At 42.6% G+C, this 27,606-nt stretch overlaps 1 protein-coding gene across 4 annotated transcripts; it reads left to right on the top strand.

The window, feature by feature from the left end:
• Nucleotides 1-917: 917 nt before the first annotated feature.
• On the top strand, nucleotides 918-10,531 carry pcdh18b (protocadherin 18b). Of its 4 annotated transcripts, none has more exons than XM_076739724.1 (4): nucleotides 918-3,707; nucleotides 4,181-4,236; nucleotides 4,627-4,742; nucleotides 9,029-10,531. In XM_076739724.1, the coding sequence occupies exons 1-4, from the start codon at nucleotides 1,182-1,184 to the stop codon at nucleotides 9,991-9,993; spliced, it is 3,663 nt and encodes a 1,220-aa protein (XP_076595839.1). In that variant the 5' UTR covers nucleotides 918-1,181; the 3' UTR covers nucleotides 9,994-10,531. The 4 variants fall into 4 exon arrangements, with proteins under 4 accessions (XP_076595839.1, XP_076595837.1, XP_076595838.1 ...); XM_076739722.1 differs by having other exon boundaries at nucleotides 4,627-4,796; XM_076739723.1 differs by having other exon boundaries at nucleotides 4,148-4,236.
• The last annotated feature ends 17,075 nt before the right edge of the window (nucleotides 10,532-27,606 follow it).

The following is a 27,606-nucleotide window of genomic DNA, read 5'->3' as shown; positions in this document are numbered from 1 at the left end:
TAAACTGGCCAAATGTCTCCATCTTGGGTATAATAAACAAAGACTGTTTAAGGTCTTGTAGTTATAATGCAGGAAAATTTGACTTTTTTTTTTTTTTTTGGCTATATTTGGCTTCAGGCATGTCAGGTTTCTAACTTAAAGCCAGATAAACTTGCTTGTAGGTCAGACAGACAGGTAGATGGGATTTAGTCCCCAAAGGAAAAGTATGGCAATATGAAGGTAATCAGACCCTAAAAATATGTAGCTATAGCTATGAGTTTTCTTTTGGCTATCACAAACAAACTATGCTGAGATGACATAGAAATATCTTATGTCATTTTAATTTTTAAATTCACCCTCTCACATTAGCACCACTGAGTGATGGCCATGTTTCCTTCCTCTTGGAATTACTATTCTGTGAGGAACAACTTCGCCTTGTATGCACTCATGACAAAAGACCCCATTTGTGAATTGCAACAATGTAAGTCTGCCGCAGTGTGTGGTTGTCTTAAATGTGGCTGAGGCCAGAATAATTCCTCCTCGGGCCCATTGTTGTGGCACACTTCTAATACTGGGGTGTCCTCTGCGTTGGGGAGGAAGGTGGGGGGAGACACGGGGCCACTATCAACAGTCCCTCCTGTGTTGCTTGAGGAGGCCGTTCTGATGATTTAGGAGGAGAGGGGGTGAGGGAATGGAAGAGGGGGAAGTGGGGGCGTTTTTGTGTGGAAAAGATACCCAGTTTGGGTGCGGGGCGGGCAAAGAGAGAGACTGGAGCGGCGACAGAGCAGAGCGCACGCACACACGCGCGAGCGCACGCACATACACACTTCCTCCCTCCCTCCCTGCCTCCCTTTCTCTCTCGCTCTCTCACTCACTCACTCTCATGCACAGACTGTGAGAAAGCTGCGCCTTTTCTTCGCCCAGACATTCACTCTCACTCATTCACAGGCGCACACACATATTAGGCATATGTCGGTACATGCAACAGATCTGTCCACAAGGAGAGCGCTGCAGTTTGCTTTTGTGTGCTGTTCTTTTCTCAAAGAAGGAAAGTTTACTTATATATTTATTCATTTATTTATTTTTCAATCTCTTTTGCGGAGTTCTTTACGGAGACTGAGCAGCAGCCGAGGACTGAACATGCCAGACGTCTGAGAGGACATATCTCCTTTATCCCCCAATTTTTTCCCTCTGTGGAAGTAATGGCCACAGTGTGCTCGCAGAAGATGGGGGCAAAAATAATCCAAACCAAAGGAAATATATTCTCTTCGGCACTACTCAAACTATTGCTTTTGGTCGCGCTTATGCACGGGGCTACCGGTAAGACTTTGAAATATAAAGTTTACGAGGAGCAGAAAGTGGGCACGGTTATTGCACGGTTAAAGGAGGATGTAGCGGGTGTTTTATCCAAACTACCGAGTACGCTGACCTTTCGGTTCCGCGCTATGCAACGGGGGAGTACGTCGTTCCTGTCTGTCCGAGAGGAGGACGGCGAGATCAGCATTGGCACCAAAATCGATCGTGAGAAGCTTTGTGAGAAAAACTTGAACTGCTCGATTGAATTCGACGTGGTCACTCTCCCGACGGAGTACCTGCAGCTGTTCCATGTAGAGGTGGAAGTCTTGGACATTAATGACAACTCCCCGCACTTCTCCCGTGCCATCGTTCCCATTGAGATCTCCGAGAGCGCATCCGTGGGGACGCGCATCCCGCTGGATGGCGCCGTCGATGCGGACGTCGGGGAGAACTCCCTGCACACTTACTCCCTGACACCCAATAACTTCTTTAAGATCGACATCAGGACCAGGACGGACGGGGCCAAGTACGCAGAGCTGGTGGTGATGAGGGAGTTAGACCGGGAGGTGCAGTCCAGCTACCAGCTGCAACTCACGGCCTCAGATAATGGTGTACCCTCAAAGTCTGGCTCCACTTTGCTCAAGATCAGCATTTCTGATTCCAACGACAACAGCCCAGCCTTTGATGAGCAGGCTTATATCATCAATTTGCTGGAAAACTCTCCCCTTGGGACTCTCATCATTGATTTAAATGCCACAGATCCAGACGAGGGCACTAATGGGAAAATAGTATACACTTTCAGCAGCCATGTTTCACCAAAGATATTGGAAACATTTAAGATAAACCCAGAAAATGGCCACATTACTCTTATTAAAAAAGTGGACTATGAAACCACTGCTTCCTATGAGCTGGATGTTCAGGCTCAGGATTTAGGTCCTAATTCTATTCCTGGACTTTGCAAAATTGTGGTGAAAGTGGAGGATGTGAATGACAACAAACCGGAGATAAACATCAATCTGATGACGCCTGGGAAGGAGGAAGTGGCCTATATTTCAGAGGGCGCCCCTGTGGACACCTTCATAGCGCTGGTGCGTGTTGACGACAGTGACACTGGGCTCAATGGTGAGGTGGTGTGCAGGCTGCACGGCCATGGCCACTTCAGACTCCAGAAGACCTATGAGAAGAACTACATGATCCTCACCAATGTCTCACTGGACAGGGAGAAGAGGTCAGAGTATAGTCTGACAGTCATAGCTGAGGACAGGGGTTCCCCCAGCCTCTCCACCATCAAACACTTCACTGTTCAAGTGTTGGATGAAAACGACAATCCTCCATGTTTTGAGAAGAGCCGCTACGAGGTCTTTAAATCAGAGAATAACTCTCCTGGAGCCTACCTGATGACTGTGGTGGCCTCAGATCCAGATCTGGGCACCAATGGCCAAGTGACCTACACCATCGTAGATGCTCTGGTCCAGGGGAGCCCAATCTCCACCTACGTCACAATTGATCCTTCTAATGGCGCCATCTATGCCTTACGAAGCTTTGACCATGAAGATGTCAGTCGGATTGCCTTCACCATTCAGGCACGTGATGGGGGAAACCCTGCACTATCAACTAACACCACAGTCCTGCTGACTGTTTTGGATGAAAATGATAACCCGCCCATCATCCACTCCCCCTCCCTTCGGAATCACACCGCTGAACTGCCGGTGTGGAAGTATGCATCACCAGGGCAGCTGATCACAGCACTTAAAGTCACAGACCGCGATGCCGGCGCCAATGGAGAGGTGAGCTGTGCTATTGTTGGTGGCAATGAAGATGGGCTGTTTGTGATGGACGCTCGGCGATGTGAGCTCAGAACTAACACCAGCCTGGAGCAGGCTCCACGGGACGTGATGGAGATCAGGGTGGAAGTGCAGGACAGGGGTACCAGTCGGTTGTCCACAGGGGCCCTCCTCAGACTCTCTCTCCAGGAGACTATGGACATCCTCCCCCCTCTCTACCCCACTGGCTCCAGCCAAGCCCCATTGGATCTCTCCCTCATCATCATCATCTCTCTGGGCGCCGTTTGTGCTCTGCTGCTTATTGTCATGGTATTGTTTGCCACTGCCCGCTGCAGCCGTGAGAAGAAAGACCCCAGACACAACTACAACTGCAGAGTGGCGGAGAGCAGCTACCAGAACCACCCCAAGAAGCCCGCCAGGCAGATCCACAAGGCGGACATCACCCTGGTCCCGACCGTCAATGGCACCCTGCCTGTCCGTGCCCACCCACGCTCCCCCTCAGCCTCCCCTACACCTGAGAGGGGCACACTGGGGAGCAGGCAGAGCCATCATAGCCGCCAGTCCCTCAACAGCCTGGTCACCATCTCCTCCAATCATGTGCCAGAGAACTTTGCCCTGGAGCTGGCCCATGCTACTCCGCCTGTAGAGGTAAGACAATGTGATTGCCTGCTATAAGTTCATTTTATTAGAAGATGCTCTGTTATGACTGTCGTTTGTGCTAAAAGTACTATAACCATACAACTATATGGATCTGTTAAAACCAAAAGACTTTTTACATGTAATATTTCTTCACAAAATCACCTACTATGCATGTTTTTTTGTCTTAAATCGAGTATTTGTTCTGAATTTATCCCTTGCTCCCATATTCTGTTACCTTCAGCCCTTCGTGTCATGTTTTTGTTAACCATCACATTCAGGACGAAGTCACAAAGTCATGCCACCCACACCCCTACCCCAAAATCCCCCCACCCAACATTGTCTTGTGGCCTTGCTTGTTTGACTCCATTCATTTTCCCCTCTTCATTTTTTCCTTTTATTTTTCTTTTTTCTTTCTTTTTTTGTCTTTTTTGTTTCTCTTGGGATTGTAGCAAGTTTCACAGCTTCTGTCCATGCTCCATCAGGGCCAGTACCAGCCACGACCAAGCTTCAGAGGCAACAAATACACCAGGAGCTACAGGTAATGCACATGCAAAATGATGTATTTAAAGCCTTTATGGTGTGGCATTGGCAGAAGTAAGGTCAAAATTAAGGAATACTCTTTTGTGCACCTTTATAATATCATGGTAAAATATTTCCACTCGATTTAGTCTGTTGTCAGCACTTTCACATAGTTCATTGTATCCATATCCAGTAGCTTTTTGGTTTAGAGTCAAACTGTATGCTCAATAACTTTGCATTTGCATAATTTTATGTAAAACCTCCTCTGCAGAGCACTCTCTGCCTCTCTGTGCACCTTATTATCCATCAGTTGCATGGCTTTCCCTGAACAATTTGATAATATTATTGTCAATGATTAGCCAGTGTTCTTTGAGAAATTTATCAAATCTTTGTCTGTCTTTCCATACAGATATGCCCTGAATGAGATGGATAAGTTCAGTCTCAAGGACAGTGGTCGTGGAGACAGTGAAGCTGGAGACAGTGACTACGAGCCTGGCAGGGAGTCACCCATGGATAGGCTCCTTGGTGAGAGCTTTACTGAGATATATTCCCCTGATGGCCAGCACAGAACGCATGCAGGTACACCCCTGGCCCCCCATCCACCACACTTCATAACCCCTCCATCATATCCCATTATTCCTGTCTTTTCTCCCTAGTATCTAGTTCTGAATGCAAAGTGCAGTGTATCTCTCTCTCTCTCTCTCTCTCTCATATATATATATATATATATATATAAACTCTATACTGTATCCACTAAATTCCACAGGAAAAATCTGACCTAAGATTGAAGGGTAAACAGTTATTTTAATTATTGATCTAATCTGCCCCAATACTTTGTCAAATAATTAACTAATGGTTTACTTCATAAATATCAAAAGATAGTGAAAAATGCCCAACACAAGTCTTCTCCCAATCCCAAGGTGAACTCTTCTAAAAATTCTAAACTCAGTTTAGTATCATGTAAGATAGGGAAAAGCAGTAAATGTTGGGCATTTTGACTTTCATGGTTCAGCTCTAAAAGATGAACAATTTTCATGATTTATCTGCTCGGTGTAATTTACTTACTCCATCCATGTCCTTACATGGTACTGAAACATAGGTCATTTCTCTCTTGCATCTTTAAATATGGCACAACAGGGGCTAAACCAGAATTCCTCAACCTAGGGGTAGCAAACCTGTCTATATGTCACTTGGTGAGCACTGATTGTGGCAGGTTTCTTAGAATGACATATTGATGTGCTTGATTTGTTTTTAATAAAGGTTTGAATCCTAAATCTTAAAGGATCTTAATACAACACCTACATGCTACATGTACGATGAAAGAGTTATTGGTTGCTGCAATCATTCATCCTACCCACACTAGCATTGAAGTGAATCCTTTCTAACACAATTCCAACATAAGTGCTGGGAAATAAAATCCACAGTCCTCATGCTGTGTAGAAATGCATTCCAAGGCTCAGGCAAAGCCAATAAGAAGCTTCAGCACGCTGAGTTACACAAGTCAAATGGCTACCTAGACTGAAACTTAGTAGTAGGATTTCCCAGACAGTGTCCCCAAACATACTGAGGGGGTCTCATACAAAAATACATGAACTTTTCTAAGATACCCACTTGATATTACTCACATTTGCTACTGCTGACTTAATAATGTACTTTACACAGAATGAGGACTGTGGACTGTTTCAGGACCAGTGACCAATAACTCACTGTACTTATGGGCAAAATATATATTGCATTAAGACAGACTGGAAAAACCAGTCTGAACCAATCGTTAATTTTAATTTTCTCTATAATTACTTGTGACATCCCTCCATGATGAAGTGACAGGTCTATTGCTGGCATCATGAAAGTTTTGTTACCCATAAACAAACCACAACAGGTTGAGAAGCCTTGGGTTAAGACATAATAAGTGCCATAACGCACTCTGCCTTCTTTGTTCTGCATTACATGTGGCTGCATGTGCATTGGCCTGTGAGGCTTGTGAATGATACTGTATGTTCTCACCCTTCGATTTTCACTTTTCTGTCACCACGTTCTTGAGATATCTCTCTAGATAGCTCAACTGATCTTCCTTTACAGCCACCCATCTCTTCTCCTCACCGTCACACTGCATGGAGTTTCCCTCCTCTCCTCAACTGAGTTAACAAGAAGGAGCTTTGAATACTTGTTGAACAGTGATTGACCCTAATGAGTTCGAAATATTCTATCCACCTAGCATCAAATATCTGGCAGGTTTCACCAACTAGTTGAGTTTGAAACACTCAGTCATATGCTCTAAAGTTCCTCTGCCTCTCAGGCTGTCTGGGCTAATGTCACACAGGATGCAAGCTGCTGCAGCTTCCTTTATCACAAAACCTCTCTCCTCCCAGTGCTCCCACTTCTTTCCAGCCAGCTTCCCACACAGCCATCACTTGACATTGCATTTTAGCTACATCCCAATTAAAGTTGACCCAGACGGGCAGACCGTCTCATCACTAACACCTCCCACCCCCACTTGCTCCCTCCCTTCCTTCGTAGCTTTGTGGAGGAGCTCTGCTCGTTATTCATTCTCCTTTTTCCCACCTTCAAGCCTTCACTTTCAGCCGTCCAAACTGAAGCACTAGTGCACCTCTGATGAAAAGGAGGAATTTAATTGCCATGTGACGAATAGTTGCCATGGAGTGAGCACAAAGTTGCGCTCATGATTAAGCCCTGAAGAGCATAATTACATCTCAAAGCTCACCTTTCTCCTTCTGTATGTTCACACCGCCTCCCACCCCCATGTCCACTGCAGCATGGATGATTTCAAGCAGCGTTTAGTCAGTGCCCTGTCATTATGGCTGGATATGGTATTCATCCCTGCTCAAGCGAGGATAAGACCATCTAGATGCAGAGGATTTTCTACAGTGTATTACGAGCGAATGTACCTTTATGCTGGAAACATTGCAAAACTCATACAAATGCGTAAAGAACACTTATAGAAAACAGGAAATTCTTTAAAACAGCAGTATTAAAAGAAATTTATGACTATTATACTATACTTACACTATACTTCTTATTATGCTTTTGTTTTTTAAAAGAACAGTTTAATGCTTTGTGAAATACACTTATTTGCTTTCTCTCTGAGAGTGAAAAGAGAAGATCAACAGCACTCTCATCTCTGTGTGAGCTGGAGTCTGAATGAGGTTAAAATCGCTTAGCATAAAGACTGGGAGCAGGGAGAAACTGTTAGCTTGGGGAAGCTTTGTCAACAATGGGATAATAACCCTGACAATGTCGTAATGATATCATGGGGGTTATCTCAGCTTGGACATGGAGACAGATTAATAACTAAAAAAATGAGTTGAGTGCTTGAAGTTTGAAAGATGTGGGCATTTGCCAGACAGCCAGTGAAAAATGCTATCTAGTTGCTTCATTGGAAGTGTCGGAGTAATGATTTTGGATCTGAACTCCATACAACAAACATTCTTGTTTTAATCTTTTGCCCACAAACACTCAGACTCTGTGGAACTGCAGTACCTAATTGCTGGAATGTCCCTTTGAGTATGTGCTCACATTGTAGTCCTCAGTCTAATCTAAATCTCACTGCCAACACTCTGCTCAGTGGATAACAGCACCCTCCAGCTGCTTCTTATCAGGGATAAAAGTCGAATTTGTTTCCTGATAAAATGTGATAAAAGAAAAGCTCTCAAGTAAACAAACACATTATCAGCAGCGGACCATGTGGTCTCGAGTTCTGAATAAAACTGGTCTGATTTACTTGCCAATAAATTATCATTCAGTAAGTCAGATGAATTGACCTTAGTCAGACAGGAAGGCTTTCAGTTAATGTTTGCCCAATGTGTCCTTTTTTCCCATTTTTACACACAAATCATGTAGGTTAAATCTTTTATTTTTGCCCTTTCATCAGCAGGGCACCCAATCTGCCTCTGCCCCCGCACTGTTTTTTGCCTTCCTGTGCACCCAAAAGCACTTTTCTGATGTATTATAAATGTTCCTTTCATGTTAATGAGGGAATAATGAAGTCCCTCAATAGCATGACTGAGAAGTGCTGCACTCCTTTAATGAAGGCTTTAAGTTGGCATATTTGATTTGTCTAATTTATTCTTCAGAGATTTTCTGTTTGAAGATTTAATATTGAAAAGAGTGACTTGAAAGGGAAAAATGCAGGGCTTTTAGAGGAGGAGTTATTTTGAATGGGTAATAGGCATTGATCGGCCTTGCTGAATTGTCTCTCCGTGGTAAATACACTGGAAGGTACTGTAGCAGGCAGTGCTCCTGCAGAGAGCCTTTCAGACTAATTATTGCAGATTTCCTCTGTGTTTCCAGAGACAGTGCAGCAAAAACACCTGAGGAGAGGCAGGCAAATATTAGCTGGATGGAAAGAGTCTCAACTAACAGGAATCATCCTTACATCTCTTTTGTTTTGTGATCAAATTTACAATTGTTCTGATAAAACAAGTATTACCTGCAAGATGCATCTAATATAAGCACAATAGCAGCAGGTGAATTTTTCCAATAAGGTAGAATTTAACTGTAGTTTTATGTCCCTTCAAGCTGAAGCAATGTCTGTTACAGTTCCTCATCACAAGTTGTTACATTCCTTTACTTATAAACTTGTGAACACTCACACACAGTGATACACCTGCATAGGACATGCAATACATAAACAACTGAACCTGCCTGGGTACAGTCTAATTTCTTAATTTAGTGTAAATACAGCTGAAACAATTAGGCGATAGCTGGCAACAAATCTGATAATGGATTCATTGTTTCTGTTGTTTAACCAACCATAAACAGCTGCTTATGAGAGTTTATGTTGTTCCTTTCAGCTATGAGGCTCTGCACAGAGGAGTGTCGAGTCCTGGGTCACTCAGATCAGTGCTGGATGCCCCCCCTGGCCTCCCCAGCCTCCTCCTCCTCTGACTACCGCAGCAACCTGTACATCCCTGGGGAAGAAGCCCGCCAAGCCACCGACCTCTCTCAGGAAAAGACCCCACAGCCCTGCACTGACACTGGTCCTGCCCGGAACCAGAGCTTCTCCACTTTCGGCAAGGACCTGGGTGGTGAGGACGGTGGAGAAGAGGAGGGGGGAGAGGATGGTGAGGGCGAGGCCAGAGATGAAGACCTGTGTGGAACCACATCGTTGCTGTCAGAGATGAGTAGTGTATTCCAGCGGTTGCTACCCCAGGGTCTGGACTCATACATCCAGGTCAATGAGAACCAGAAGGGGACTAGCCTGAGTGGGGTAGGTGTGCCCATGACTGGATCATTAGATCGTAGGAGGGGTCATCTTCCCGGCAAGTCCAACCCCTCTGTCCACCAGCAGGGTGTGGCTGCCTGGGCCGCCAACACTCACTTCCAGAACCCAGGAAGCAGCATCGGCCCATCTGGCCACCACCAGGGTGGCAGCTACCACACCCTGAAGCCCAACACCAAGCTCAGCTGCCAGAGTACCAGCCACAAAGGCTCACAGGTGCCCAAAAACAGCCCCCAGAACAACGGCCACACTCCCAAACCCCACAGCAGCCCCCTGCTCACAGCACTGGTCAGCCCCACTCTGGTGCAGCCTTCCCCGGTCCCAGCCCCGGTGCCAGTTCCAGTTCCACTCCCTGGACCCTCCTCCAAGTGGCTGCCAGCCATGGAGGAGATCCCAGAAAACTACGAGGAGGACGATTTTGACTCAGTGCTCAGCCACCTTCAGGGCAAACGCAGCGACAGCCGACATGAGCTGGTGGACGCCAGTGAGCTGGTGGCTGAGATCAACAAACTCTTACAGGATGTCCGACAGAGCTAAACATCCTGTTTCTTATCCACTTTATTTATTCGCCACTCACTGACTGCTTCCTTTAGTTCAGATATGAAAATAAAGGACGTAGGTGGCAAAAGAAGGACTGAAAAGAGCTGAAATAGAAACAAAGACAAAAAAGAAGACCTGCAATTGTCGTTAAAGTTGCATTTATAATGTAATAATTGTGTTTTGTGAATGCTAAATATCCAAAAAATTGTTTGTATTTGCTGGTTTGGTACACAATGTACACTATGTGACTGTATTTATCTTTGTATTTTAAAAATACATTTGTATACTTATATTTATAAAAAAAAAATGTATATAAACTTAATCAGAAGTCTATTTTTATATTTTGAACGCATGTTGAGTACAAAAATGTTGAATCAAGACTTTGACATGCGATCGACATTCTACATATTTAAATTGTCTTTTGTATTGTGATTCTTTTTTATTTGTCACTATGATATGTATACATAAACATATTAATTAATTAATGGAAATTTGTGTTTGTGGATTATTGTGGGGCAGTGGACAGTACACAAATAAAAATAACAATACCACAAAACTTAAGTCTGTGTGTATTGAAAAGAGTTTAAGTGGGTCTTACCGGTTTGTCTCATCAGTCATCAAGCTTACAACATGTAAGTCCAAAAGGATGACACTGAAACACGTGAAGCGTTTCCTCATTTAATCAGAAACTGAAGAGCGAGGCTTCCAGCCACCACCTCCTGGTGTCAAAGTTTTGAGTGGAAAAGATTTTACCAGTGGACTTCAGCCAGCAGGCCCAGGCACAAGTCGGGTTGAGTATCCTTATCCGTGTGACTAGAGTCATAGGCTGCACCAACCAATCGAAAAGGACTAAAGATACAAACAATGGATAAAATACCATAGAAAAGATGGAATAGAAAATACTGGACAAAAAAAGCGTAATAAGTGATTTTTATCAACAACAGAAGTTCAAATTTGAGAGGGGCAAGGGAGGGGCCAAGCAGTCCACGTCTTCTATCCAAACTGGAGAAGGTTATAAGGAGCTTCGTAACAGTAAGCAAGTCGAAGTCTTCTCATGACACACAAAAACAATGGAGCCAGCCACTATTAAGGACATATGAAGCAAGGAGCTGACGAAGTGATTTTGTGACAAGGTCCACTCCAAAGCTGTGTATGGATCACACTATGTTCCTCAACAGGTAAACTTTACTCATGCAGATGTCAGGAAGTTGTGGCTGTTTAAAGACTTCTTGACGAATAAAAGCTCAGAACAGCTTCTAAATGGACCTTATTTTTGAGACTAAATTGTTGACTCCTGTTTACAATCTCATTGAAGTAGACTGAAATAATACAACACATCAAGTCAAAAGTCATGTAAAAGCTTTCGAGTGAATAGTCAATATTTCAGATTTTTTTTTTTTTTTGATACTGAAACATTTGGGCAATTTACTGATTAGCTGATCAACAAGTTAATCATTTCAGTAATTGATCAACAATGAAGACTATTAATGTAACACATTCTCTGGTTTTGGCTGAAATAGCAGGATGAGCCGCTTTTTTATCATTGTAAACTGGATTCTTTGAGGTTTGAACCGTTCGTCTGTATATTCGGCTTTTTTTTTTTTTTTTTTTTTTTTACATTTTATACTAAACAATACATGAACTGAACTAATAATGACAGATTACTGAAAATAGTCAAACAGCAGCCCTACAGTACTACAGTACAGTTTACAGAAAATCATCTGGTCAGTACCATATATTGTGATATCCTGTAAGATTCATAAAGCCGAAAATGACTGTGAAGTCTCTGAAAACACTGTGAATGAACAGAACCCTTCACTAAACCCATCAGAGTCCTCGTCTCCACATCAGCAAATTTGGGTTCTTGTCAGTGTTTGCAATTTGTGTGGCATGCGCCTGCTCATATGAAAAAAGCTTTGAAGCATTTCCACAAACACTAAATGACTTGATACAGCCAAGATTGTAGTCTTAGCCCAGAAAAACACAGAGAGGCTCTGCACTCTGTCAGCAATCTGAGAGCCACTTGAATTCACAAAACAAAAGAATCAGACTTGGATGTGAGGTGGCTGTTGGGAGAAATATGCTGTGGAAGCAGATGGAAATAGCTGCTGTGAAGAAACACAGAGAGGTGTTGAGAGTTTCATGGAGGGTTTTGGATGTGATGGAGACACCTCCCTCCTCTGTTGCCTTAACAGCTAGATAATTGGTGACACCTAGAGGTTCACCATGTGCACTGTAAACCAATGACTCGAGAACCCAGCTTTTACCACCACATTACTACAATTACTAGCAGCACCAAACCTTGACATGGAACCAAGGAGGAGCGAGAGTAGACAACCAGACAGAGCCCCCTAGAGGAGAAATCACCACCCTGCAGCTTTTAGGGAAAGTGGAAAAATACATAAAATGCATCAGCAAGGAAAATGAAGTACTCTCTCTCTCTCTCTCTCTCTCTCTCTCTCTCTCTCTCTCTCTCTCACGCACACGCACACACACACACACACACACACACACACACACACATCAATATAAAGAGAAATAGAAATAGAAGAAATAGAAACGGCCAACGAACTGCATTTTCTTACTTTTCTAGTCTGACATCCAGTCAAAGTGCATTTTACAACACAAGTCAGCATTAACCCTTTCTCACACACATTCATACTATGGTGTTTAGGCCACCTGCTCAATACGAGCATTAACCATTCACACACACACTCACATACCGATGGCTCGTGTTCAGTATCTTGTCCAAGGATACTTCGATATTTAGACTTCCGAGACCAGGGATCGAGCCACCGATTTTGCAGGTGTTCTATAACGTTGTCCTGACAGCATTATGCTAAATTCTGAGTGGGGGAGTATTCACAGAACAGTAGATAAACCTTTCCTGTTCAATGTTATACCGAGTATCTATTGACTTTTGATGGCAACCTGCAATCCCAGATGTCCCAGCTACACAGCTGTTTTTATGTGCCACAGTCAGGTTACCACAAAACACTTAAACACTGGGATGCTCTGTATCAGGCTAGCATGTCTTATTTTCAAAACATTTTGATTGACTCCAAACCCCTTCATTTCCTGATCTGAAATGGTTTATGACAGGCTTTTATTAGTATATTCCCAGCTACTACAACTTAACCAGATTGATCACACGGTGGAAGAGATGGTAATGGACCTATGTGATTTAAAATGTGCTCCTTTGTCTTGAACAGCAGAAAGCTAAATTTACACATTTCTCCCAACTTAGATACTGTATTGATAATGTCATTCTTAAGGAACTGACCAACTAAAGCCATGTCATCAGCAGATTTGAATAGCCTAACATCTCTGTCCTGCACTTGTATTTCATCAGTATAAATAGAACATAATACTGGCAATTCAACCCACCTCTGGATGACTCTGTAGTCAGTACTGAAACGCCTTAAATGCTTTCATACTTGACCTTTTGTACTAACAGAAAATCATGCAATATGTATGACAAAGAATACTGATCAAAGTGTGTCCCAATTTCAAACCAATGCTGATTGAAAAAAGGTTTGTTGTGGTATGCAGTTTGCTCACTTTAGAAAACAAATAAAACAGACAAAAACTTGATATTTGAGTGTGCCGTTGATGTATTCTGCTCTCTCACAACGCTATGCACAAAGGAAATATAATCTTATTTATTGGATCTATCCAACTTTTACCCAACCCAATGATGTTTTGTTTGATAGGATATACTGTATGTATATTAGTCTATAATCTAATAATCATGACAGTGTTTATTCTACACATTCAGCAACGTCAGACAGACATGTAGACATGTCTATGTCTACATGCATGTCTATGGTACATAACCATCCACACCATGTATAAGCATGTAGTATTTATTTTTCTTTGTTGAAGTTGAATTGTTGACAACTTACAGAAACACTTGACTTGCATATAGACATTTTATTTATGTTGTTGGTCACTGGTGCTTTTTCTGAGTATATATATATATATACACACACACACCTCCTTTTTCACATGCTTGTGTACATAATAGCACTGTCAATCCTTAACCTTTATTTGTTCAGCTTTGGTGTCCTTGTTCTTAGCTGTTATGTCTATTTCTGTGTAAGCTCATTGAGAGCAATGACAATTGATTGTACATACACTTGGCCAAAATAGCATATGCATTATTCATGTATATGCAGCAAATCTAGTCACAAGCAGGAATACGAGATGATAGAATAGAATAACTAGCCTGTCAGGGATGAACTGTAGTCTGTTTAAATGTCATTTTAAGAATCCTTATGTCCCACTTGTTGGCAAAAGTTTTGCACCAGAGGACAAAACGAGTGAACATTAGTGAAAGACAGAGGGACAGAGGTGGAAAGAGAGCATGAGAAAGCTAAAGAAGGAGGAAATGTCTGCAGAGCAACTGAGAGAGAAACGCTGAGACGATGTGAGAGTGATGTAGTGAAACATAACAGAGATTTTACTGCAATTTTCATTCAGCCTTTTTCTCACACACACACACACACACACTTTGTCTGCTGTCTCATCAGTGCTGATGTCGTCGGTGGAGCCTGGTTTCATTCCCAGAGCATTTTATCACACCCATCAGCACCTCATGCAGTCACCACACTCTCACTTTTCAGCCAATCACATATATACACCATATTTAGCTAGGTATCACCTGGTAGCAAGAGCAACAAGATGAAATTCACAATCAACTACCTAGCTGCTACTGCAAATAAAAACAGTACACATATTTACACATGAAGAAAAAAGTAGAAAAAAACACGCAGTGTTTCAGTTACAACCAGATGACAATAAAACATTTGATCACATTTAGGGATGAAAGGAGTGATAGAATTAATAATAAAACAACTAATTCACCAGAGGCATGTACAGTAGGTCTCCTGCACATAGAAGTGACATACATGAAATTAGTCTGACTGTTGGTCTAGTAACAGTTTAAAGGGAGGAGAGTATTTCTTTCAGAGTATTTCTCAAAGTAGTTCAGAAAGGATCATTTAATACAATTCCCTCTCCCATTCCCTCGACTCATTGTTGGTCATAAAACCAGTTTAGAGACTCGTTATCTCCAAAAACTGGACCAATGTTGCACAGTTCACTGTGATGAATCCTGGGATATGCTTACTTCTCAATACAGCTCAGACATGGTGTTAGGAGAAGTGTGGATCAAGTGTAGGTCTAGTCTATTGTGGGGTGGTGTATCTGAACAGGTTACCAGTTACTCACAGGACTCATAGCACATGCAGTATAGGAGGAGAATCCACAAATCTCACTGTACATGCTTTTCATTGGTGCTATTTCTTCAGTATGACCTCTGTATGTGGTGCCTTGTTTGGACACAGCTTCCACTGCATTAATACTCCAGAGGAGGGTGGTGTCATGACGTATATTTTATTGTTTCAGTCTTTTCATGTGAGTCTTTCTGTTATTGTTAATGTCAAGACATCTGCAAAATTTGGAAGAGGCTCCCTCTTGCACCCCCCTCGTGCATTTCTTTCCAAGGGAACTTCCAAAACATAGCACTATCCTGAGGAAGACACTCATCACTCATGGGTAGAAAGCCACAGACATCCTGAGGAGGAGAGGACCAGGAAGCATGAAGCCTTTAAAGCATACCCTTTTAAGTTCTCCAAACAGCTACTAGGGCAAAAGCTTAGTGGCCAACTGTCGTGCCCAAAGGAGCACATTGACAAGCATCTCCATGACACACACACACACACACACACACACACACACACACACACACAGATACTGAGAGAGAGAAGGACCTGAGTGAGTGGAAAATCCTGGTGTGGCCGGTGGTACCAATCATAAAGTTTGATTCCAACAAGAACAAGCTCTGCCCCTGGACCCAGTGGAGTACTATATGCAAAGTCTTTAAAGGATGTTACGGTCTTCTGTGACAGTTGTGCAAGATGAAAGTGATATGAAGGAGAGGGAAGGTCGCTCAGCAGTGGAGATACACTGACGATTCCTAAGGAGATTACTGCCAGAAACATTGAACCGTTGAATCTGTTTAGGACCATCTCACTGTGTTGAGGGAAAGGTGCCCGTCGCATGACAGAGTATCTCTTAAAGAACCAGTACATTGATACAACAGTGTGGAAGGGTGGGATCCCTCAGGTATTGAGCACACAGGAGTGGTCACACAGCTGATCTGAGAAGCACAAGAAGGGAGAGGAGACTCAGCTGTGCTTTAGCTGAACCTGACCAATGCATATGACTCCATACCACACAAACTAGTTGACACCGCCCCCGATTGCCACCATGTCCCGGGGAAGATCACAGACCTCATTCTTGATTATTACCTTAAGTTCAGTTTGAGAGTCACCTCTGGGGCTGTTTCATCAGAGTGGCACAGATTGGAGAAGGGAGTAATCAGTGGGTGCACTGTATCAGTGAGCCTTTTTGCCCCGGCTATGGACATGCTGGTCAAATCAGGACAGGCAGAGTAAAGAGCACTTATGGACGATCTCATGGTAATTACAATATCATTCCCAGGTTGCAGATGGCTACTGAGAGGTCTACAGAAGCTCATCTCATGGGCACCGATGAACTTCAAACCAGCAAAGTCCAGATTCTTAGTGCTGTGCAAAGGGAAGGTTGCTGACCAGTTCTGCTTTGCCCTGGGACGCACTTCAATTGCATCTATCTCAGAGAAGCCTGGGTAAAGTATTCAACAGTCCACTGAAGGATACTGAATCAATCAAGGCAACAGGGCAAGAACTGGAGAACCATCTGGGTGCAGTAGAGAAGTCTGCCCTTCCAGGGAAGTTTAAGGCATGGATCTACCAGGATGCAATTATCCCAAGGATCCTGTGGCCCCTGCTAGTGTGTGATGTCCCAATGTCAACAGTTCAGGGCTTCGAATGGAAGATCAGCCATTACCTCCACAGGTGGCTTCCCAGGAATCTTAGCAGCATAGCTCTGTATGGGTGGAAGAACAAGCTCACACATCCATTTAGCAGTGTGACAGAGGAATTCTGGTCACCCAGACAAGAGGGGTGCTGAAGTATAAAAAGTCCAGGGACCCCAAAGTATCTAGTGCTGCTATTGAGGTCAGGACGGGAAGGAAGTGGTGTTGTGATGGAGCAGGCAGAGTCTAAGCTTCAGGACAGGATGCTTGTGGGCCAGGTGGAATCTGGAGGGGCCGAGTAGCCCAACAACTATCTGTGACCAAGCCAGCAACAGGGGTGGAGTGAGTGTGGAGGAGGAACACACACACACACAGAGACACACAGACACACACATATACACACTCTCAACATCTACTTTTTGTTATTAGGTGGCACATATGGTTTTTTTTTGTTTGTTTGTTTTTGTTGTCACATTGGTTTTGGAACAGTGAGAGCTGAGAGCACAGGCTATTATGTAATTAACAGTTAAAAGTAAGATTTTTTTGCCTGTCTGTGTTTTTGACGGCATTTTTGTTGATGCCTGACTTGGATCTGAACCTGAAGTTGGTTCAATGTAGGGAAAAGCAAAAATCAAAAACAAAAGCAGCTTCAGTGTAACACACACTGATACTCTAGGGCTGGAACCAGTGTGGCGAAGCTTCATTCAACGTAGAGTAACTGGCAGCTTAACTCATTATACTTTCACGCACTGCTGTCTATTGCTGCCTTATCTACACTGAACAAAAACATAAGCGCAACACTTTTGTTTTTGCTCCCATTTTTCATGAGCTGAACTCAAAGATCTAAAAAATCTTCTATATACACACAAAAAACATTTCTCTCAAATATTGTTCACAAATCTGTCTAAATCTGTGTTAGTGAGCACTTCTCATTTGCTGAGATAATCCATCCCACCTCACAGGTGTGGCATATCAAGATACTGATTAGACAGCATGAATATTGCACAGGTGTGCCTTAGGCTGGCCACAATATAAGGCTACTCTAAAATGTGCGGTTCTGCATTACTGAGGGGGTCTAGGGGATCAGAAAACCAGTCAGTATCAGCATGCAGATGAGCCTCCCTGAGACGGTTTCTGACAGTTTGTGCAGAAATTCTTTGGTTATGCAAAGCGATTGTTGCAGCAGCTGTCCGGGTGGCTGGTCTCAGACGATCTTGGAGGTGAACATGCTGGATGTGGAGGTCCTGGGCAGGTGTGGTTACACGTGGTCTGCGGTTGTGAGGCCAGTTGGATGTACTGCCAAATTGTCTGAAATACCTTTGGAGACGGCCTGTGGTAGAGAAATGAACATTCAATTCATAGGCAACAGCTCTGGTGGACATTCCAGCAGTCAGCATGCTAATTGCACGCTCCCTCAAAACTTGCGACATCTGTGGCATTGTGCTGTGTGATAAAACTGAACATTTTAGAGTGGCCTTTTATTGTGGCCAGCCTAAGGCACACCTGTGCAATATTCATGCTGGGCTCATCAGAGCTGGAACCTCAGCAGAGTCTGGTTCCTTGCTGGGTTCTGCTTTCTCCTCAGTGCTGAGCTTTAAATTTCAATCCACCTTGGCCTGATTCATGAATGCAAGTTCATCAAGGGGTGTCATCGGAGCTGGAACCGCACCAGAGTCTGGCTGGAACATTTTTTTTTTCATGCCTTTGGTATCATCTGACATAGTCAGATCTACTGTTATGTCCACTCTTGATACTGCTACGCAAGCTGACCTGCTTTTGTTATTACAGGAAAGCCACCTCTGCTACCAGCCGCGACGGTGTGTCAGCAGTGTCAGGTTCTCTGTTGGGTTCTGCTGTCTCCTCAATGCTGGGATACATGATAACAAAAAGCAAGTGTCGAGAGAGTGTTCATGTTTGTTTGTGTGTGTGATTTGTTTATTTGTTGTGCGTTTATACTTTGTTATTGTTAATTTCCAGACAACTGCAAGCCTCGGAAGATAGTCCCTCTTGTGCAATTCTTCCCAAGAGAACTTTCAAACTTCATTTCCCTACTGGGGTTTTTTGGGGGGGTTTTCTTTGCCCACTGGAGGGTGGTGATGACATACATTTCTTACGATAAATTCCACACTCTGACAGAGAAGACAGGAGACCAGAAAAAGTCATGAGGTTTAATGAATATTCAGAAAATGTGCAAACAGATGAATCCAGAAGAATCGCAGAGCTTGGAGATCTCTCAGGAGGAACAGACCAGAGGAGTGTTGAATCCAATCCTTTTGGAAAATGCAGACAGGTGGGGCATGAAAGGAGATCAGCGAGGATTAGGCAGACAAAGACAAAGACAAAGGAAGAAAAAGAGTCAGGGAGCAGACAGGAAAAACATAGATAAAAAGGTATTTAGAATATCTTCAGGTCTCAGTTGTTACTACGCAGATGAACTGACAATTCAACGAATACTAGTATGGGTGAGAGACTGGTGCTTATATACTGTGGCAGCAGGTGAGTCTTGATTGCTTGATTGAGAGCAGCTGTCCTCAGGAGGAGGCTGGACCCAACCTGTCCGCCACACCCTACATTGTCGTAAACTCAAATATGACAGACAGGGGAGAGACGGACAGGAAACAGAAAGACAGGGAAGCACAAAGACACAGTGGGAAAAAGGAGGGGAAACTCCAGATCCCCACAATATTTTTTCGTTTCATTCTTTTACTGTCATTCTTTCTGTTATTGCTAATGTCTAGACACTTGGAAGCCTTGGAAGATGGTCCTTCTTGTGCAATTCTTCCCATGGAAACTGTGTGTGTGTGTGTGTGTGTGTGTGTATGAGTTTGTGTCAGTTACCCAAACCATAGTGAAAGATAAATGCAGAGGCTCCTTTATTTAGGTAAAAACAACTCACTCACCCAATAGATAGGTACTAAAACTGGTCGTCCATGGACCACAATTAATTTCACAATAGCCACAAATCAAAGGTTAAAACTGATGTATCAATGTGCCCCTGACAATGTGATTAGATGCAGACGATATCCAGCTAGCCCCTAGAGGAAAGGGTGCAATTAAGAACATGTTCACAAGATAGATCCTGTTTGGAGTGGTCAGACCTCGGGGTCAAGGTTAAGAAATGTGCTGTTCTGTACGAGAGGAGTGGAGGGAATCACTGAATCCACTCAAAAGCTGATACATGCCCTGTGTTCACAATAGCAACAAATCCTATACATATACAGAATGCACTCCCTGAGTGTCCGTGAGATACATTTATCTTGGACATAAATTCAACATGATAGGAGAATGGGATGAGCAAGTTAACCTCATCTTATCTGAGTTCATGTCCAGGTTGGACCTGATTGATAGTTGCCCACAGCCTCCGACTACAATGTTAGAAGCTGTCAGACAGGTGGCAATATTGAAAGTACATCCAAAACAAGGTGCTCAGTAAAAGAACAACAAACAGTGAGCTTAGTGCAATACGTGCTGCACCTGTGACATTATTTATCATGCCCAGTGGGAGGGAAGACTGGGCTACTAAATGTGGCATCAAGTTTTTTCAGCATGTGGAATCCGCATCTTCTGACTGTTGTTGTGAACTAGTAGGAGTAGTTTTGGTTATTAGCAAATAGAGTGAGTTATTGATATTAACCAGATTATTAATAGGTATCAATAATTACTGGGCACCATACTGGGATCGGGGATCAATAACTAAACCATGAATGCAGCCTTGTGAAATGGGTGTTCACTTAAAATGTCAATATTTAAAGCGTTATTTTAAAGGGTTGAATCCAAGCACTGACCATCACAACCAATTGCTCCTTAGAAGGACAGCAGAGTGTATATAGGTTTACCAGCTCCGATCAACAATCAATAAACATCCACTCTCCAACTACAAGTGCAGTAAGAAACATATACGCACATGTGACTATGACAACCATAAAGACAGCAAGCAAGCATGCAGCATCTGTGACTCTGTGTGTGTGTGTGTGTGTGTGTGTGTGTGTGTGTGTGTGTGTGTGTGTGTGTGTGTATGTGGAGGAGAGAGGGAAAGGGAGAAGAGAGAGAGGAGGGAGGCATGATGATCTATCAGTTTCACAATAATAAATTTCTTTTTGTGTACGTGGAGTAAATGTGGTAGCACTGTAGTGTGACTGAAAGCTTACAGCCACAGTGGGAGGTATGCTGTCCACAAATACACAAGCACAGACACCGATGAGAAGGGCTGGCATGGTTAGATAATGGACCATCAGCCGAACAATAGCTGCTGTTGTGTGTGTGTGTGTGTGTGTGTGTGTGTGTGTGTGTGTGTGTGTGTGTGTGTGTGCGCGCGCATGTGAGTGAATGTCTTATTATCTCGGTGCATCTTTATCTTTTTGTGTCCTCCATTTTGAGTGCAAGCACTTTTGATTTTGTGATTGTTTTGTGTAACAAATGTGTTGTGTAATGATGTGTGTGAGCGCGTAGACTACACACAGGAGCATCTGTGTGTGTGTATGTGTGTGTGTGTGTGTGTGTGTTATCGAGGTAGATATATGAGCACTATGAATCTCCTTCGATGCACCAGAGTGTTTATGACCCTGTGTGTGTGGTACATGTATTATGGGGACATAAATCTGTTTACATGGTTACAATGTGGGGACTCGCCTTCCTTATGGGGACAAAATGCAAGTCCCCATAATGGTGTTCATTAAATTTGAGGGTAAAGACTTTGGTAAAAGTTAGGGTGGGCAAGTTGTGGTTATCATTGTAGGTAAGTCTAAGAAATGAATGTAATGTCTTGTAATGTGATGAAAATACAACCCTGTGTGTGTGTGTGTGTGTGTGTGTGTGTGTGTGTTTAATAAAACGGTGTAATCTCACAGTATACGAGAGTAAACACCTTGCTGAGTTGCTGGTGAGTATCTTTGGACACACCGGGGCTGTACCACATCAGATCAGCCTGATATCACTGTTTGTGTGTGTGTGTGTGTGTGTGTGTGTGTGTGTGTGTGTGCATGAGTGTGAGAGAGAGGGTGTGTGTAAGACATACAAAGCTGCTGGAAGTCTGTGTGTGCAGGGGTTAATCTTCTTTAACCTTAGAAGTTCAGTGTGTGTGGGTGTAAGTGTGCGTGCATGTGCGTATGTGAGGTGTGTGATCACAGAGGAAAAGCCTTGAGAAACACATCAGTTGCTCCCCGCAGTAGCCAGCTAAACATGAACAGTAATAATAACGACAATAATAATTACAAAATAAATAAATTAATTCATAATTAATAAAAACATGAGTCAAACCCACTGAACTGATTTTGGATTTTGATATGGGAAAACTTGTGTTTCTCCATTTGCCATGTTAATGTCCATTTCCAATATCTTATTTAAAGGGAAACTCAATTTTACATGTCCGCATTCTGTTTTCAGGTTTGTGTTGACCTAATGAATGTAAGTTCAGTGTTGACTCACTTTTAGCTCTGGTTTGGTATCAACTAAATCCAGGTAACATGGATCATTGGAAGAAATAGCCCCAATGAAAACTGTTTGTATTTGGGTGGGGGAAGAAATCTCGAACTAAAATCTAAAACCAAAGCTATCTGCATGGCTCAATACTACTTTTTGTTCGTTTGTTTTTTAAATTTGGGTGGACTGTTACAGGGCAGGTTCAGTGTATACTCATACAGGCCATTTTCCACATACATCCTACTGAGTATTCTCCAAGTCACTCATAATCTGAGCTCAGTGCTGCTTTTAGCCACTGTGCGACTTCAGCATCAGCAGTGTGTCTGATCTGCTTCACACTTGCCAAGAAGATCCCTTATGAGATGACACAGTAACACCCAACTTGGCAAACTATAGCACAGCACCGTATAACCTGCCACGCAACATACGTTTCTCCATGCAGCGCTGCACCAACAGCACCTCATAAATTACCAAATAAACACTTCTCCCTGCCAGAGAGACAACCAGCGCCACTGATGAATTAATCTGCTAACACAGCTGCCTCCCTTATTAAAGACATGTTTGTCATCAGGCAAGCTGAACTCGCCTGACACCGTCTACAGTATATTGCTGTGTGAGAGGGTGGTATGAGTGTCTTTGTGAGTGTGTGTGTGTGTGTGTGTGCGCGCGCGCTGGAATGTGTTTGTGTAGAAAGCAGCGACTGATGGTGTGACGATGAACAATTGGTTGCTATTAAACAGTACAAAGACAAAGGGAAAAAGAGGGTGTTACTAAAAGATAGTGTGGACATGTTATTTAGCCTCTGGAACAGTGTGTGGGTGTGTGCTTTGTGAGAAAAGGTTTGCGCTTTCACAAGCACAACTTCATTTTTGCATTAAAAGGGATTGTTGTGTTTCATGTCTTTGAGCCACGGCCATTATATGACAACAGCATGTGGTCACCCTCTTTTCTCTCTCTCTCTCTCCCTCTCTCACTGTGCATTTTCATTACAGTTCCAGATTTTCCAGTCACTAGGTGGAGCTCTTCCTATTCCTCAGGAAGCTTCTCTCTCTCTCAGCTCCCTTCCCTCCCTGTGGATGTGGCTGCCAGCTCTGACTAAAGCAGCAAATGGATCAGCGGTGAAATAACAAAAGGATGGATATGATCCCTTGATATCCCCTCTTTTTCCAACTCTGGCCTCCTCTCCAACTGGCACCAGCATGTGTCTCATGTCTGGCTTGTGTCTCTGCTCTGATTCAGCCGGATTACATTTACACCTGGTGTTAAAATGCATCTCCGGTATACACACTTAAATTGGATTTCTTTTCCCATCTACAAAGCCTCAACAGATTGCTGCGCACATCTGTTGTCGTTTCCCCTTTTTACACCAACAGCAATGCATAAATGATGAGTTCAATGGTGAGATACAGTTTACACACCTTCTCTGCTCCAGATCTTCTTCAGTCACAGGTGAAGCTGTTCTGGCACAGCACTTAATAACGGTGCGACAGCTACATTAAAAACAAAGGGTGTAATTGCAAAAGCTGCCTCTAATATGACTAATCTAAAATGGGTTTTTAAATAGGGATGTTCCCAAATCAGAAATGCCCAAAAGGCTCTGAGTTCGGGCTGATGCTTCGAATACTCTTGGGGTGGTGGGTGGGCCTCACTCAACATGAAACAGGTTTTTGTCTCCTTTTGTTATGCTTGTGTGTTATGCTGGTATGTTAACCTAGGCTCATGGTAAATCGTAAATCTAAGGCTTGCAAGCCTGTAACCTAGTGCCTCTCCCTGTGCCTCTCCACATGAAGGTGTGACCTAACTACACTATCCACCTGTCTCAGGGGTGTGTGTTTGTGTGGCTTACTGCCAGGTTTCACTTCCTGCTCTCTGCGACCAGCTCTATCAGATGGTGCGATATCTCTTGACGTTCCTGCTCCTCATGTTGTTGTATAGTTTAAAAAAAGGTGCATATACACAATTTATGGTGGGGAGTGAAACGAACTCCGTTACTTAGTGTTGTTTGTCTCCAAAATGTCTTGCCTTCATTGTCCTCTTCGTGGTTTGTCTAATATCTCTTTGTCTGGGGTGGCAGCCTGCTTCTTCCAGTCTGCCTAAATCACACCTATTGTACTTAAAATGCATCCTCCCAAAATAAACTGCCAAAACTCTATCATGACTTTGTGGTTCAAATAGTCAAATTATTACTGATGATTTTTATCAACTCAGTTCAACACCGCACTCCACCCCCATACATGAATCACCTGTCAAGCGTCACATTTCAAAACTTGCGTCTTAGCATGTTTAACCATCAGCTTTTAAGTGAAAGAAATGATAAGTGCACATTGTGATTCATTACATAAAGTATCTTTCCTGGTGACATCCTGAGAGCTAGTCTGTTGATCACACTGGGCAGAAACTGAGGAAGCGACGCCAGCATTTGCTTCACAAGTGGGCCTACTGAAGAAACAGGGCATCTCAGGGGGGCACAATTAGAGCGGGGGGTCTTTCACCAGAAAAAAAGAAAATAATTACACATTTTTCTGCAATTTTACTCATATGCTTTGCTGAGGGATTGGATTATTTTAAAACTTCACATCAGTTTCTGTAACTCAGTACTCTCCCACTTTATATTAAGCTAAATACTATATTATTATACTGTATTTATTTAGAGATTTTTATGTCAATTATTTGTGCTGTTATGGTTGTTGAAAATGACACTTGAAGCAACGGATGAAAGGATGCTGCCGACATGGTCGCTGTGCTCTTTTCAAACACAACGCACAGGAAGCAGCATCGAGTACAGTCGAGTCTGCACTGACATCACATACCAGCGTCTGCTCTGTTCGCTATTATTATTATGAATTGTTCTGAGAATCATCAATAGGTGATCTTAGATCAGCAACTTTAATTGCCTGATCATCGTCATCCCTTCCTTGGTCTGAAATGGTCAGATGAAAGAGAGAGCAAATCTTTCAATTAAATCTCCCTGTTAGGATCTGCTTTTCTGTCTATTCTGTGCGTTTTCCATTTCCCCTTTTCCCCAAGTGTTATCTGTCTGTCTGTCTGTTACCCTGTCTGTCTGAGACTGGGCGTGCCTCCTACTCTCTCTGCTGGGTCCGCCTTATCACCTGCGCACCTGCTGCGTGTCAGGCAGCAACATTTAAAGGCTACACCATAATACTACATACATTTCCATGAAGGAATAATAGTCTGTCACTATTTCTACCACGCTTTCTGTTTTTGGCTTTGTATCTTGACCTGGAGACATCAAACTTAATTCAGTGTTTAACTACCTATAAACTGTGATATTGGTGGTAAAAACTCACTACTGTAAGTTTTACACAGTTTTGTACCAATGTTAAATAGGAGTAAATCACGACCGGCTAGCTAAATGGGCATGAAGCATCTGCCTGCCTGGCTGTGCGGCCTATGTACAATGATGCAGCAAAAAAAAAAAAAAAAAAAAGATTTTCAATGATTTTACCCATTGAATTGGTAAAATCATTAATTTGTGATGCTGAACAGCCCTCTCAACATGCGAAACTGGCAGATGAGCTTTTTAAATCTAACAGTGTCAAGAAACTGCAAAAACTAGAGGATGCTCATTTCTATTAATAGAAGTCTGAGTAAAAATTCAAGTACAAATTCCTTCAGCTAATGAGTTTGAACAGCTTTCACTTCTTGATGATTGAATGCAACAAACTGTTGAACATATCCTGAAGTAAAATACTCGAAACATGAGGATGACTGACAAATTTTTAAATAGCCTTTAGTTGTATTTCATACATAGAAGTACAAAGACAGGCGATTTCTTACATATGTTTTGCCAAAAGCTCTGGAAGAAGTGTATTGAGTATAAAGGAGTTTCTGAGTATTGCTTTCCAACTAGACACCTCTTTTAAAGGGTTTATATGTTTTAATAATGGCATTATTAATGCTTAAGACATCTTTTTTGTTGTTGTTTTTATTATTATTATGCATGATTACAAATTAGTTACAAGCTTTTAATATGTTGCCAGTTGTTATAGCTTTTTTATACTGATATGATCATTTATTAAATATTTATACATCTATTAATAGCAGTTATTAAACCCATACAAAGAGTGACCTATTACAAAGTGACACTCTCAACTATATGAAATGCAGACAGTCAAACAGTCATGATGGGTCCTTGCCATCAGTTACATATCCTTTAATGGAACTGTTCTGTTCTGTAAAGGAACACAAAACTGTTCTCTGTCCCAGATAAAACACAGATGAGTACAAAGTGACACATTCTTGGCATGTTTTCATCATGGAGTGTTGACTGGATATTGGCCCGTCTGGGCTTTGGCTGGGTTCAGAAGTATGAGGCTGGTGGAGTTCAGCACAGACTCTGTGCCCACAGGCCTCCTCACCCTCAATCCATGCTTGATGATAATGTCTTGACAAACATACAGCACATGTATCAGCTTTCATTCCTCAAGGTTCATGCCTCAAAGATTTACCCTGCCTCATTATGAAGAGATACACCAAATGACACACACCCATAACCTTCATTAAAAAAAAAAAAGGAAATTTCTCTTAAAACCTTCAGTTTCTGTACATGTTCAGTTCATTTGCTGATAACTTAGATGTGATTTTTGTTCTAACCCCTAAGACAAAGAACCATACCCTCTGTTTTTTTTTTTTCACGAAGAGAGTTCACAGTTTCGGTTTTATCTGCTATGGTTTTGAGATATCCAATTGTGATATTTCTGCCTCCACCCCAATATAACACATGTGAATTGAATATTCAATAGTATGTGGTGTTTACAGCACTGGCAAAACCACATTTCAAAAACTTCAGCAGCAACATATCTCTGCACAACCAGCATCCATATTAGCTAGTCTGGACAGCCCACAGACCTCACTGGGAGCAGATTTTATTAGAACTACTGAGAAGAAGAAGAAGAAGAAGAAGAAGAAGAAGAAGAAGAAGAAGAAGATAACATTGTATTTGAAGGAGTGCATATAAGACTGATGTGACACCTATCAGAGCATGAAGCAGTCTTTATAAATGTTTATGACTGTTATCATTATGTGTTATTTGATTAATTATGTCATTTTGAATGCAAAGTTGACATTGTTGGAAATGTCCTTGTTGTGACAAATTGACATTAGAAGACAACATAGCCTGTCATGACCATGCCATAGCAGGCTTAATTATAAAACACAGAGAAACTATTTAGCTTTGTGTGTTAACATTACATTAAACTGTCGTATGTGATTTATTTTAACATTGGCTCTCATGGGACTATTATAATTGTGTCATGAATGATTTCCTCCACCTCAACTAAAGTGGTACAGTTCGGATTTGTCATAAAGGT

This window comes from Chaetodon auriga, chromosome 9 (assembly GCF_051107435.1).
Source record: "Chaetodon auriga isolate fChaAug3 chromosome 9, fChaAug3.hap1, whole genome shotgun sequence".
NCBI lineage: Eukaryota > Metazoa > Chordata > Actinopteri > Chaetodontiformes > Chaetodontidae > Chaetodon > Chaetodon auriga.
The sequence above is the reverse complement of the archived record's forward strand: the minus strand, read 5'-3'. Positions and strand labels throughout refer to the sequence as shown.